This window comes from Phocoena sinus, chromosome 1 (assembly GCF_008692025.1).
Source record: "Phocoena sinus isolate mPhoSin1 chromosome 1, mPhoSin1.pri, whole genome shotgun sequence".
NCBI classification, from domain to species: Eukaryota; Metazoa; Chordata; class Mammalia; order Artiodactyla; family Phocoenidae; genus Phocoena; species Phocoena sinus.
In genome coordinates this window covers 45,554,338-45,569,392 of record NC_045763.1, presented here as the reverse complement: position 1 = coordinate 45,569,392, position 15,055 = coordinate 45,554,338, and the positions used below count along the sequence as shown (strand labels likewise).

General features: G+C 39.4%; 1 protein-coding gene across 13 annotated transcripts in view; it reads left to right on the top strand.

The window, feature by feature from the left end:
- The first annotated feature begins 29 nt into the window (after positions 1-29).
- HSPB11 (heat shock protein family B (small) member 11) overlaps positions 30-15,055 on the top strand; it is a 43,492-nt gene continuing 28,466 nt past the window's right edge. The window contains exon 1 of one of the 13 annotated variants that reach the window (XM_032606148.1): positions 30-50. Coding sequence is in view for 1 of the 13 variants with exons in the window: in XM_032606076.1 (XP_032461967.1) it covers positions 714-722 (9 nt within the window). In the remaining 12 variants the exon portion in view is untranslated. The other 12 variants (XM_032606107.1, XM_032606124.1, XM_032606141.1 and 9 more) reach the window with 12 other exon arrangements.

The window sequence follows — 15,055 nt, the reverse complement described above, 5'->3', positions numbered from 1 at the left end:
CCGGACCCGGGGCTGGCGACCTGAGGGCCTAGGGCTCTGAGCAGTGAGAGGTGGGGACTGCGCGTGCGTGCTCTTGCGAGGGCGGGTCCCGTGGGTCTCAGAAGCCCCAGGGAGCCAGCTTAGCTGGGGGAGGGTAAGCAGCGTGTGCTCAGGCGCTTGCCTAGGGAAAGGCCCTTGGGCGGGGCTGCGGAGCTCAGCCCGCGCAGTAAGGAAGAGCACGGGGGCGTGGTCTGGGGGCGGGGCCTGAGGGAGACTGGGCGCGTACAACCTTGAGTACAGCTGTGCGCGACTGGGATCTCGGAGGAGGCTGGGCGGGAGCGGGGCGGAGCTGGGAACCGGCACGCTGCGCAGGGTGGGGCGGGACGGGGCAGAGCCTGTGGGCGGGGTGGAGCGAAGATCCGGGAGTAGGATTTGAGCGCCCGCGAACTCCGCGGAGGCCTGCGGAAAGGGAAGGGGGCGGGGCGGTAGGGAGACCTCGAGGCCCGACAATCAGCGCGCTTAGAGCTAACCGGAGGCCCAGGCGAGCAGGGTGGTTCGGCGGGCTCGGCTGGCACCGGGGGAGGTGGGAGCCTGGCTGGGCGAGGCCGACGGAGGTGGGGGATGCTGGTGGAGGAGGGAGAGAGCGAGCGTGGCTGGGGTTGTGAGGAGACGCGCGGCGCGGAGGCGGACAGTGGGCGGGCGGTGAGGTGACCGGGATGGTGGAACACTGACGCATGACGCAGGTCTGTTCACTCCCCTGAGTCCTAGAGACACTAGTGCCAGCCCACGAACTTTCTGGAAGCCAGAAATAATGTTTTGACCCCCAAAAGGGAAAATCAGTTCCAAATAGAAATTAATAAATGTATCCAAATGTAATCTATTAACTGGAACGTAACCCATATACTTAAGAATTATATTTGATATAGGATGTGGGTTCATATATTTTATGTAATTTGGGCCGGGCGTCCAAAAGTATGTGTTTAGGGCCCTTGGAGCTATTGAAATGGTCTTGAACTGAGTAGAAGGGTGTGGGACGGAGGTGAAAGGGTAGTGTCAGGGCTGGTTGCCTTTCAAGTGATACCAAGCTATAGGCCCTGGCCCTGGGGAGGCAGAGGATGGCCGTTTTCTAATTTACACAAAAGTTTCCAGTGGATGATGTTATGGGAAAGGGTTTGAGGAGTCTGGTTCTAAGAGTACCAGACGCAAGGGGTACTCTTTCCTGACCACAAGAAGAAAGTGAAGGCTTGGCGCAGAAAGCTTTTTGGAAAGAAAGGTGACGTGAACTGGAGGTGAAAGGGTTGGGTAAGTGGCACTGGGTTTAGAGGAGGATAAGGCATCAGGGAAGTCCAGGGTCAGGGAGTTTTAAAAATGCAGAGGATGGCACCCCAGAGTGCACCACCTTTGATGAACTGAGGCCCTGAGTGAACACGTGTGAGTTAGGTAAGGCACCCCAGGATGGGGGGTTAGATTACATCCTGAACCTGCATTTTGGAGTTAAGGAAGCATCATATCTGTTGAGTTGTGTTATGGGTTTCTTCGGGATTGGTGTGCCTCTTTCGCATTAAGCGCAACAAAGGAACCTTAAAGTGAACCCAAATTCTGCCGCTTCTTACTTGTTATTTAAATAATTCCACCCAACACAGGAAAAAGGAAGGGTATTGGTGGCTATAGGACGTATGAAATGAGTTTTGTATTAAAGTACATATTTGCTTCCTTCAGACAGTTTAGGTGGTAAGAATGTGACGTCAGAAAAGAACTGAATATTTGGAGAATACACGCTCTTATTTATCTACTACACATCAATGCTAGATATATTTCCCTAAAACATACTACTTTTTTAAAGCAAATTCTCTCCTTAAGTCTCCAACCCCCACATTTCCACTGCCAAGTAGGTTACCACAGGGTTTTTCTACCTCTGCACTATTCACATTTTCCGTCAGATAATTATTTGATTTGGGGGACTGTCCTGTGCATTGTGGAATATTTAGCAGCATCATGAAATGCCCACTAGATGCCAATAGCATCACCCCCCCACCCCCAGTATGACAGCCAAACTGGCTCTAGACATTGACAAATGTCCCCTGGGGGGCTGAATCACCCCCAGTCCAATTGAGAACTACTGGACTACAGGCTAAAGCCTACCATCTTTACCTGGCTTTCAAGTTTCTTCATTGTCTGTTCCTAATCTACCTTTCCTAGAATTTCATTCAGGCTAAAAGAACCCCAGTGCAAGAGTTCTTTCTCTGGTTTCCTCCGTAGGTTATCACCTAGTCTTCTTGGACACTTTCAGGGATGGAAAAGATTAAAAATCTTTACTTTGCTGGAAAGTTCTTACATCTATGATGTCTTCCTGCTTACAGTTCGTATTTGTTGAGTCCAGTTAAATCCTTTTTCCATTTGTGAAGACTTGTGATATTAAAACTTGTAGTCACATTTCTCTCACTAAAGTATCTCTTCTTTAAACGATAGTCTTTCAACTCCCTCCATGTAACATAGTTTATAGATCATCATGAACTTTCTGTTCTCCTCTGAACAATATCAAGCCTGATAATGTCCTACGTAAATTATACTACCTAGAACTGAACACAGTATTCTAGATGTGGATCACACTATTTGCACATAACAAATTATTAGTTTCATGTTTGTCCATTCTCCTTGACTCTGAACTTAAAGGCAAAAACAACTCTTAAGTCACCATCTTTGTCTTAGGTTTACATAGTCAAAGATTACTACGTAGTGTCTTTGCATTACTAGCACAGTGCCTGGCCCTTAGTTGGTTTTCAAAGATTTTGGTAGAATTTAGTTCCTTCTTAGCTACATTAATGTAATTTAAAATAACATTCCTTTACCTTTGGGGGCAGATATAGTACACTCTTGCCTTATAGTGACTTTGCAATCAACTAATCCTCTACATGTTATAGATGAAAGGTTGGCAAACTTTTTATGTGCTAGATAATAAATATTTTAGGTTTTATGAGCCTTATAGTCTGTCACAGCTATTCTGCTCTGTCACTATAGCACAAAAGTAGCTATAGACAATATATAAATGAATGAGTGTGGCCATTTCTAATAAAACTATTCATGGACACTGAACTGTGAATTTCATATTTCATATAATGTTCATGTGCCACAAAATATTTTGATTTTGAAAACATATTTTAAAATGTAAAAACGGTTCTTAGTTTATGGGCCATACAAAAACAGGTGTCAGGGTAGATTGGGCTCACAGGCAGTAGTTTGACAATCCCTGATCTAGGCTGTTCCTTGTGTGATTGATTTTTTTAAGTCTGAGTATATTAAATATCTTACTCATTGCAACCTATCTTTCTAGCTTGCTCAGATTTTTTGTGTGCTAATTCTTTCATCCAGTATATTAGCTGACATCACAGCTTTGTGTCATCTGCAAAACTGATAAACATATTTTTTCCTTCCTTAATTAACAATAATCTTGCATGGGATAAGGGTAGAGGTCTTACACAGTTCATTTTGTTCCATTAATCACCATTCTTTGAGTATTACCATTCCAAGAATTATAAATATCTACCTAAAGTATTGCCTGTCACCCATCCCATATTTATTCATCTCATCCACAGGGTGTCTTGGGATGCTTTATCTGAAGTTTTGTTGAAATGTTCAGGAATATCCCTAATAGGTAGTAACTCTATCAAGCAAACAGAAATATGTAGGTTTGGTATAACTTGTGAATTAATGGTACTGTTGCTTTCCAATTTTACTACTTTCTTGTTTAGATTTTCAAAGCTATCCTTTTAATAATAATGAAATTTAGTAATTTTAGAATTTTGTTGAAAATTCACATCCAAGTACATCAGTCTCTATTTCCAGGAATTCACCGTATTTTTTTGTCTTCAAACTGTTAACAGTGTTCATATAACACCTGTTCTCTGGTATCAGTCGTATTAAAAGCTGTAGTAAGATTGGCAAGAAAAAAGGCAAAATAAAAGCATATTCGAATATATGACTTTTTCTGAACCACTGCTTTTAACACTTGACCAATCTTAGCACAGCTTTTAACACTATCAATACTAGATTTTAAAATTACAATAGAAAATGCACTTTGTGCCAATAAATATAAAATCTAGGAAGAAAGAATTTTCTCAAAATACAGATTTCAAAATTGACTCAGGAAAGTGTAGAAAGCCTGAAAAGAACTATTGAATTGAAAATAGTCAAAAATCTACGTACAAACACTTTACTAGGTTTATAGGATCCAATGACCCAGCAAATAGAAAAATAAGGGAAGCTCTCCAGCTTCTTTATGTTCAGGGTACAGTCTAAATTCCAAATCCAGACATAGACTAAATAACACCAAAAAAAATTATAGGCCAATTTCACTTAGAAATATATTTGCAAAATTTCTAGAAATAATAACAAACTGAATCCAACTATGGATAAAAATACCAGTACACCTTGGCTGTGTAGATAGAGTTTATGCTGAGAACTGGGGATGCTATAACATTAGAAAATCTTGATTTAATTTATCACATTAACCTGTAGAAACATCTATGTGATCACCTTAGTAAATGTTAGAAGAGCATTTGATAAAATTCAACGTTCATTTGTGCTTAAAAAATAAAAGCTAACAAACTAAAGAAGGGAATTTCTATAACCCAATGAACAGTGTCTAACAAAACCTTCACTGAGCATCACATTTAATGGTGAAATGTTAGAAATATTCCTTGTAAAGAATAAGATTTTTTAAAAAATAATGTTATTTTTTTGAAGGTCTCATTTATAGTAGCAATGGAAATGATGAGGTATCTAAGAGTGAATCTAATGAAAAGCAAAGATATGTTCCTAGAAAACTGTAAAACAATTTAAGGACTTAAAAGAAGTCTTAAGTTAATGAAAAGATACTCCAGATCCATGGATTTGAAAACTCATTATAAACATGTCACTTCTCTCCCAATTAATCTATAATGGAATTGAATTATAGTTAACATCTCAGAAAATGTTTTAATATAATTTAACAAAACTATAATAATCAAGTATAAAGAATAAAACAAAAAATTTTTGAAAATTAAGTAGGGGAATTTACCTTACCAGATATTAAGATTTATTCTATCTTATTCTATTCTTTTAGTTTCATATTTAGAGTGTGTCTCTTGAAAAGAGTACTTAGTTTTTTTTTTTTCTTCAGTCTTAAAGTGTTTAGTTTACTAACATTTAATGGAATAATCTGTGTGTTTGTGCTTAAATCTGTCTTCTGGCTATTTATTTTCAATTTGTCCTAACTGACTTAATTCTTTTTTTCTTCTTTTTCTACCTTCTTTCAAATTTACCATGTATTTTATGGTATTCCATATTTTCCTCTCTGTTGGCCTCCTTCCTATAACTCTTTATGTTTTTTAGTGGTTGCTTTATCCTAAGTCTAGGATTATAACATGTATCCTTGCTGTCTTTTTGTTTTTAACATCTTTATTGGAGTATAATTGCTTTACAATGGTGTGTTAGTTTCTGCTTTATAACAAAGTGAATCAGCTATACATATATAAATATCCCCATATCTCCTCCCTCTTGCGTCTCCCTCCCACCCTCCCTATCTCACCACTCTAGTTGGTAACAGAGCACTGAGCTGATCTCCCCGTGCTATGCGGCTGCTTACTACTAGCTATCTATTTTACATTTGGTAGTATATGTAAGTCCATGCCACTCTCTCACTTTGTCCCAGCTTACCCTTCCCCCTCCCTGTGTCCCCAAGTGCATTCTCTACGTCTGTGTCTTAATTCCTGTCCTGCCCCTAGGTTCATCAGAACCATTTTTATTTTTTAGATTCCATATATATGTGTTAGCATATGGTATTAGTTTTTCTGACTTCACTGTATGACAGACTCTAGGTCCATTCACCTCACTACAAATAACTCAGCTTCATTTCTTTTTATGGCTGAGTAATATTCCATTGTATATATGTGCCACATCTTCTTTATCCATTCATCTGTCGATGGACACTTAGGTTGCTTCCGTGTCCTGGCTATTGTGAATAGTGTTGCAATGAACATTGTGGTACATGACTCTTTTTGAATTATGGTTTCCTCAGGGTATATGCCCAGTAGTGGGATTGCTGGGTCATATAGTAGTTCTATTTTTAGTTTTTTAAGGAACCTCCATACTGTTCTCCCTAGTGGCTGTATCAATTTACATTCCCACCAACAGTGCAAGAGGGTTCCTTTTTTCTCCACACCCTCTCCAGCATTTATTGTTTGTAGATTTTTTGATGATGACCATTCTGACCGGTGTGAGGTGATACCTCATTGTAGTTTTTTTTTTTTTTTTTTGCAGTACGCGGGCCTCTCACTGTTGTGGCCTCTCCCCTTGCGGAGCACAGGCTCCAGACGCGCAGGCTCAGCGGCCATGGCTCACGGGCCTAGCCGCTCCGCGGCATGTGGGATCTTCCCAGACCGGGGCATGAACCCATGTCCCCTGCATCGGCAGGCGGACTCTCAACCACTGCGCCACCAGGGAAGCCCCTCATTGTAGTTTTGATCTGCATTTCTCTAATGATTAGTGATGTTGAGCATTCTTTCATGTGTTTGTTGGCAATCTGGATATCTTCTTTGGAGAAATGTCTATTTAGGTCTTCCACCCATTTTTGGATTGGGTTGTTTGTTTTTTTGATATTGAGCTGCATGAGCTGCTTGTATATTTTGGAGATTAATCCTTTGTCAGTTACTTTGTTTGTAAATATTTTCTCCCATTCTGAGGGTTGTCTTTTGGTCTTGTTTATGGTTTCCTTTGCTGTGCAAAAGATTTTAAATTTCATTAGGTCCCATTTGTTTATTTTTGTTTTTATTTCCATTTCTCTAGGAGATGGGTCAAAAAGGATCTTGCTGTGACTTACGTCATAGAGTGTTCTGCCTATGTTTTCCTCTAAGAGTTTTATAGTGTCTGCCCTTACACTTAGGTCTTTAATCCATTTTGACTTTATTTTTGTGTGTGGTGTTAGGAAATGTTCTAATTTCATTCTTTTACATGTAGCTGTAGTTTTCCCAGCACCACTTATTGAAGAGGCTGTCTTTTCTCCATTGTATACTCTTGCCTCCTTTATCAAAGATAAAGTGACCATATGTGTGTGGGTTTATCTCTGGGCTTTCTGTCCTGTTCCACTGATCTATATTTCTTTTTTTGTGCCAGTACCATACTGTCTTGATTACTGTAGCTTTGTAGTGTAGTCTGAAGTCCGGAAATCTGATTCCTCCAGCTCGGTTTTTCGTTCTCAAGATTGTTTTGGCTATTCGGGGTCTTTTGTGTTTCCATACAAATTGTGCGACTTTTTGTCCTAGTTCTGTGAAAAATGCCATTGGTAGTTTGATAGGGATTGCATTGAATCTGTAGATTGCTTTGGGTAGTATAGTCATTTTTACAATGTTGATTCTTCCAATCCAAGAACATAGTGTATGTCTCCATCTGTTTGTATCGTCTTTAATGTCTTTCATCAGTGTCTTACAGTTTTCTACATAGAGGTCTTTGTCTCCTTAGGTAGGTTTATTCCTAGGTATTTTATTCTTTTTGTTGCAGTGGTAATTGGGAGTGTTTCCTTAATTTCGCTTTCAGATTTTTCATTGTTAGTGTATAGGAATGCAAGAGATTTCTGTGCATTAATTTTGTATCCTGCTACTCTACCAAATTAATTGATTAGCTCTAGTAGTTTTCTGGTAGCATCTTTAGGATTCTCTATGTATAGTATCATGTCATCTGCAAACAGTGACAGTTTTACTTCTTTTCTGATTTGGATTCCTTTTATTTTTTTTTTCTTTGGTTGCTGTGGCTAAAACTTCTTAAACTATGTTGAATAATAGTGATGAGAGTGGGCAACCTTGTCTTGCTCCTGATCTTAGCGGAAATGGTTTCAGTTTTTCACCTTTGAGAACAATGTTGGCTGTGGATTTGTCATATATGGCCTTTATTGTGTTGAGGTAGGTTCACTCTATGCCTACTTTCTGGAGAGTTTTTATCATAAATGGGTATTGAGTTTTGTCAAATGCTTTTTCTGCATCTATTGAGATTATCATATGGTTTTTATCCTTCAGTTTGTTAACATGGTGTATCACATTGATTGATTTGTGTATACTGAAGAATCCTTGCATTCCTGGGATAAATCCCACTTGATCATGGTGTATGATCCTTTTAATGTGCTGTTGGATTCTGTTTGCTAGTATTTTGTTGAGGATTTTTGCATCTATGTTTATCAGTGATATTGGCCTGTAGTTTTCTTTTTTTGTGACATCTTTGGTTTTGGTATCAGGGTGATAGTGACCTCATAGAATGGGTTTGGGAGTGTTCCTCCCTCTGCTGTATTTTGGAAGAGTTTGAGAAGAATAGGTGTTAGCTGTTCTCTAAGTGTTTGATAGAATTCACTTGTGAAGCCATCTGGTCCTGGGCTTTTGTTTGTTGGGATATTTTTAATCACAGGTTCAATTTCAGTGCTTGTGATTCGTCTGTTTATATTTTCTATTTCTTCCTGGTTCAGTCTCAGAAGTTTGTGCATTTCTAAGAATTTGTCCATTTTATTGGCATATAGTTGCTTGTAGTAATCTCTCATGATCCTTTGTATTTCTGCAGTGTCAGTGGTTACTTCTCCTTTTTCATTTCTAGTTCTGTTGATTTGAGTCTTCTCCCTGTTTTTCTTGATGAGTCTGGCTAATGGTTTATCAATTTTGTTTATCTTCTCAAAGAACCAGCTTTTAGTTTTATGGATCTTTGCTATTGTTTCCTTCATTTCTTTTTCATTTATTTCTGATCTTTATTATTTCTTTCCTTCTGCCAACTTTGGGGGGGTTTTGTTCTTCTTTTTCTAATTGCTTTAGGTGTAAGGTTAGGTTGTTTGAGATGTTTCTTGTTTCTTAAGGTAAGATTGTTGCTGTAAACTTCCCACTTAGAACTGCTTTTGCTGCATCTCATAGGTTTTGGGTCGTCATGTTTTCATTGTCATTTGTTTCTAGGTACTTTTTTATTTCTTCTTTGATTTCTTCAGTGATCTCTTGGTTATTTAGTAATGTATTGTTTAGCCTCCATGTGTTTGTATGTTTTTAGTTTTTTTCCTGTAATTGATATTTAGTATCAGAGCGAGTGTTGTCGTCAGAAAAGATACTTGATACGATTTCAATTTTGTTAAATTTACCAAGGCTTGATTTGTGACCCAAGATATGGTCTACCCTGGAGAATGTTCCATGAGCACTTGAGAAGAAAGTGTATTCTGTTGTTTTTGGTTGGAATGTCCTATAAGTATCAGTTAAGTCCATCTTGTTTAATGTGTCATTTAAAGCTTGTGTTTGCTTATTTATTTTCATTTTGGATGATCTGTCCATTGGTGAAAGTGGGGTGTTGAAGTCCCCTACTATTATTGTGTTACTGTCAATTTCCCCTTTTATGGCTGTTAGCATTTGCCTTATGTATTGAGGTGCTCCTATATTGGGTGCATAAATATTTATAATTGTTATGTTTTCTTCTTGGATTGATCCCTTGATCATTATGTAGTGTCCTTACTTATCTCTTGTAACAGTCTTTATTTTATTTTATTTTTATTTTTTATTATTATTATTTTTTTGCGGTACGTGGGCCTCTCACTGTTGTGGCCTCTCCCGTTGCAGAGCACAGGCTCCGGACGTGCAGGCTGAGCAGCCATGGCTCACGGGCCCAGCTGCTCTGCAGCATGTGGGATCTTCCCAGACCGGGGCATGAACCCATGTCCCCTGCATCGGCAGGCGGACTCTCAACCACTGCGCTACCAGGGAAGCCCTAACAGTCTTTATTTTACAGTCTATTTTATCTGCTGTGAGTATTGCTACTCCAGCTTTCTTGTGATTTCCATTCACATGGAATGTCTTTTTCTATCACCTCACTTTCAGTCTGTATGTGTCCCGAGGTCTGAAGTGGGTCTCTTATAGACAGCATATGTACAGGTCTTGTTTTTGTATCCATTCAGCCAGTCTGTGTCTTTTGGTTGGAGCATTTAATCCATTTACATTTAAGGTAATTATTGATATGTATGTTCCTATTACCATTTTCTTAATTGTTTTGGGTTTGTTTTTGTAGGTCTTTTCCTTCTCTTGTGTTTTCTGCCTAAAGAAGTTCCTTTATTATTTGTCTTAAAGCTGGTTTGGTGGAGCTGAATTCTCTTAACTTTTGCTTATCTGTAAAGGTTTTAATTTTTCCCTGGAATCTGAATGAGATCCTTGCTGGGTAGAGTAATCTTGATTGTAGGTTTTTCCCTTTCATCACTTTAAATATGTCCTGCCACTCCCTTCTGGCTGCAGAGTTTCTGCTGAAAAATTAGCTGTTAACCTTATGGGGATTCCCTTGTACGTAATTTGTTGCTTTTCCCTTGCTGCTTTTAATATTTTTTCTTTGTATTTAATTTTTTTTTTTTTTTTTTGCGGTACGCGGGCCTCTCACTGCTGTGGCGTCTCCCATTGTAGAGCACAGGCTCCGGACGCACAGGCTCAGCTGCCGTGGCTCACGGGCCTATCCGTTCTGCGCCACGTGGGATCTTCCCAGACCATGGCACGAACCCGTGTCCTCTGCATCTGTAGGCAGACTCTCAACCACTGCACCACCAGGGAAGCCCTGTATTTCATTTTTGATAGTTTGATTAGTATGTGTTTCAGCATGTTTGTCTTTGGGTTTATCTTATATGGTACTCTCTATGCTTCCTGGACTTGGGTGACCATTTCTTTTCCCATGTTTGGGAAGTTTTCAACTGTAATCTCTTCAAATATTTTCTCAGAACCTTTCTTTTTCTCTTCTTCTTCTGGGATCCCTATATTTTGAATGTTTGTGAATTTAATGTTGTCCCAGGTCTCTGAGACTCTCCTCAGTTCTTTTCATTCTTTTTTCTTTTTTGTGCTCCCTGGCAGTTATTTCCACCATTTTATCTTCCAGCTCACTTAGATCTGTTCTTCTGCCTCAGTTATTCTCTTACTCATTCCTTCTAGAGTATTTTTAATTTCTGTAATTGTGTTTTTCATTACTGTTTGTTTGCTCTTTACTTCTTCTAGATCCTTGTTAAATGTTTCTTGTATTTTCTCCATTGTGTTTCTGAGATTTTGGATCATCTTTACTATCATCACTCTGAATTCATTTTCAGGTAGGTTGCCTATTTTGTCTTCATTTATTTGGTCTTGTAGGTTTTTACCTTGCTTCTTCATCTGTAACGTATTTATTTGTCATTTCATTTTTTTTGTTCTCTTGATGGGTGGTGCTGTATTCCTGTCTTACTGGTTTTTTGGCCTGAGGCATCCAGCACTGGAGTTTGCAGGCAGTTGGGTAGAGCTGGGTCTTGGTGCTGAGATGAGGACCTCAGGGAGGCCTCACTACGATTGATATTCCCTGGGGTCTGAGGTTCTCTGTTAGTCTAGCAGTTTGGACTCAGAGCTCCCACCACAGGAGCATGGGCCTGACCTCTGGCCTGGGGACCAAGGTCCCGCAAGCCAGTTGCTGGGGGTTCTTCCCATCCCCTTAGGTGTCCACGGTCCCTCACCAGTGCCTGGTAAGTGCCCTAGATGTGAGGAGACGTGAATTCCGTATCCTCCTAGTATGCCATCTTGACTCCGCCCCATCCTTACTATCTTACTCTACTTTGAATTAATAGCATATCACTTCATGTTCAACATAAGAACTTTGCAAAAGTACTTTACAGAAAGCACAGTGTCATTTACCTTTTTATTGCCTTTTGTGTTGCTATTATATTTATTACTTCTACATCTATTAAATTTCTACCATTCATTGATACTGTTTTCACTTTAGTCAGTAGTCTTTTTTTTTTTTTTTTCTTCTGGCCACACCACACAGCATGTGGGGTCTTAGTTCCCTGGCCAGGGATCAAACCTGTGCCTCCTACAGTGGAAGTGCAGAGTTTTAACCACTGGACTGCCAGGGAAGTCCCCTACTCAGTAGCCTCTTAAAGAAATTTTAAGAATATTTTTTTATGTTAGCAATATATTTGCCATCTCCAGTGCTCTTCATTCCTTCCCACAGATCCAGGATTCAGCTTGGAATCATATCCCTCCAGCCTAAAGTACTTCATTTAATATTTTTTGTACTGTGGGTCTACTGGTAACAAATACTTTCAGTTTTTGTTTGGCTTTATTTTGCCTTCATCTTTTTTTTTGGCCGTGTTGGGTCTTCGTTGCTGCATGCGGGCTTTCACTAGTTACGGCAAGCAAGGGCTACTCTTTGTTGCAGTGCACGGGCTTCTCATTGCAGTGGCTTCTCTTGTTGCAGAGCGTGGGCTGTAGGCGCACGGGCTCAGTAGTTGTGGCAGGCAGGCCCTAGAGTGCATGGGCTTCAGTAGTTGCAGCTCGCGGACTCTAGGGCATGTGGGCTTCATTAGTTGTGGCTCATGGGCTCTAGAGTGCAGGCTCAGTAGTTGTGGCACATGGCCTTAGTTGCTCCATGGACATGGGATCTTCCTGGACCAGGGATCAAACCCATGTCCCCTGTATTGGCAGGCAGATTCTTAACCACTTCGCCACCAGGGAAGTCCCTGCCTTCACTTTTTAAGGATATTTTTGCTGGGTATAGGATTCTATATTTTTTCTTTCAGCATGTCATGGACATCATTCCATTTTCTTTTGGCTTCCACTGTTAATGATAAGTCAGTTTTGATTCTTCTTATTGTTTTTCTGCATATAAGGTGTTTTTTGCTCGACTGCTTTTAACTTTTTTCTTTAATTTTCAACAATTGACTAAGGTGTGCCTAGGTGGGATCTTCTTTGTACTTATGCAACTTATGGTTCACTGAACTTCTTGGATCTGTCGGTTTATGTCTTTCATAGATTTTGGAAAATTTTCAGCCATATCTCCTTAAATTATTCTTCCATATTATTCTCTTTCTCCTCTCCTTCTGGGATTCTAGTTACATGTATTTCAGATTAGTTTGATATTGTTTCACAGGTATATGATGCTCTGTTATTTTCATTATTTCCCCCTCTGTTTCATTTTGGATTATTTCTATTGACCTATCTTTAAATTCACTGACCTTTTCTTGTGCTGTGTCCAATCTGATGTTAAACCCATCTAATGAATTCTTTATTTCAGATATGGTATTTTTCAGTTCTAGAATTTCTACTGTGTTCTTTTTTATAGTTTCCATTTCTCTTTTAAAATTCCCTTTCTGTTCACCCATTTTGTCCATCTTTTCACTGAATTCTTTAATCAATTTATAATTCCTGCACCTGGGTCATCTGTAGATCTGCTTCAAATGACTTTTTTTTAAGTTTTTAATTTTTAAAAAGTTTTTGTATTTAAATTTTTTATTGAACTATAGTTTCTCTACAATATTATCTTAATTTCAGGTGTACAGTATAGTGATTCAGTATTTTTACAGATTATACTCCACTAAAAGTTATTAAAAGATAATGGCTATAATTCCTTGTGCTATTCAGATGACTTTGCATGTTCGACATTGTGTTTAAAAGAATGGTAGACACTGAAGTAGATAATGTTTTTTTCCCAGAGAGAACACACCATTTTCTTTGTCTGGTAGCTAGGATAAGGGGCAGATCATTTCAGTCCAACTAGGGGTTATGCTGGGATTGTAATGAGTTGTAGTTTTATTTAAATTGTTTCAGTTTACCTCTGATTTCACATATTTGAGAGTGAGATCAGTTCCTTCCTTCATCAGGGCTTTGGGATCTAAGTACCCAAGACCATAGAAATCTTTCTTTGCTTTTTAGCTCACACCCAGTTTCCTGTGAAACTCTACTTAGGGGTTGATTTCCTTGATCTGATTAAGAATTGAGCTGGGTTGGGGCTGGGTTACTTAGTTGCACTTCAACTCTGCTATACATAACAACATGGATAAATCTCAAACACATAATGATGAGTGAAAGAAGCCAGATACAAATGAGTATAAACTGTATTATTTTCATGTACATGAAGTTCAGGTGAAATTAATCTGTAGATTAGAAGTAAGAACCACGCTACCTTTGGGAAGGAGAGAGGGGTAGTGACTAGGAGGGGGCATAAGAAGGGCTTGTCTCAAATGCTGGTGATGTTCTGTCTCTTTACTTGGGTGGTGGTTACCTGGGTGTGTTTACTTTGTGAAAATCTATTGCACCATATACTTATGATTTGTGTTCTTTTCTCTATGTGTGTTATAGTTCAAAAACAAAAAAGAAAGTGTGTATGGTGGGGGAAGAGCTCTTGCACAAAAAAACAAAGTTAAAAAGAAAAATCAAGCTATAGAATAGAAGATATTTGCAATGCTATAACAAAGGACTTGTGTACAGGTTATTTTGTTTTAAATTTTTCTACAAATCAAAAAGAAAAGGACAGAAGGAGAAAAAGCAACCCAATAGAAAATGAGCAAAGGATAAGAAAAAGCGAATAAGAGAAGAAGAGGCCTGAATAGCCCATAAATGTGAAAAGGTATTCAGCCTCACTAGTAATCCTGGAAATACAAATTAAAACCTTATTGAGGACTTCCCTGGTGGCACAGTGTTTAAGAATCCGCCTGCCAATGCAGGGGACATGGGTTTGATCCCTGGTCCAGGAAGATCTCACATGCTGCGGAGCAACTAAGCCCATGCACTACAACTACTAAGCCTGCACTCTAGAGCCCACAAGCCACAACTACTGAGCCCACATGCTGCAACTACTGAAACCCGTGTGCCTAGAGCTTGTGCTCCACAACAAGAGAAGCCACCGCAATGAGAAGCCCATGCACCACAATGAAGAGTAGCCCCCACTTGCCGCGACTAGAGAAAGCCTGCATGCAGCAATGAAGACCCAACACAGCCAAAACTAAATAAATAAATTTATTAAAAAAAAAAAAACCCTTATTGCGATACCATTTCACACCAATGAGATTGGCTAAAGCTAAAATGTCTAACAATACCAAGTTGGTGAGAGTATGAGGGAGCAGAAAGTTTCATACACTGCTAATGGTAATTTAAATTGTTATAATTTAGGGGGGACCTTGAAGATGGCGGAAGAGTAAGACGTGGAGATCGCCTTCCTCCCCATGGATACTCCAGAAATACATCCACACGTGGAACAACTCCTACAGAACTACTGAAGGCTGGCAGAAGACCTCAGACCTCCCAAAAGGCAAGAAACT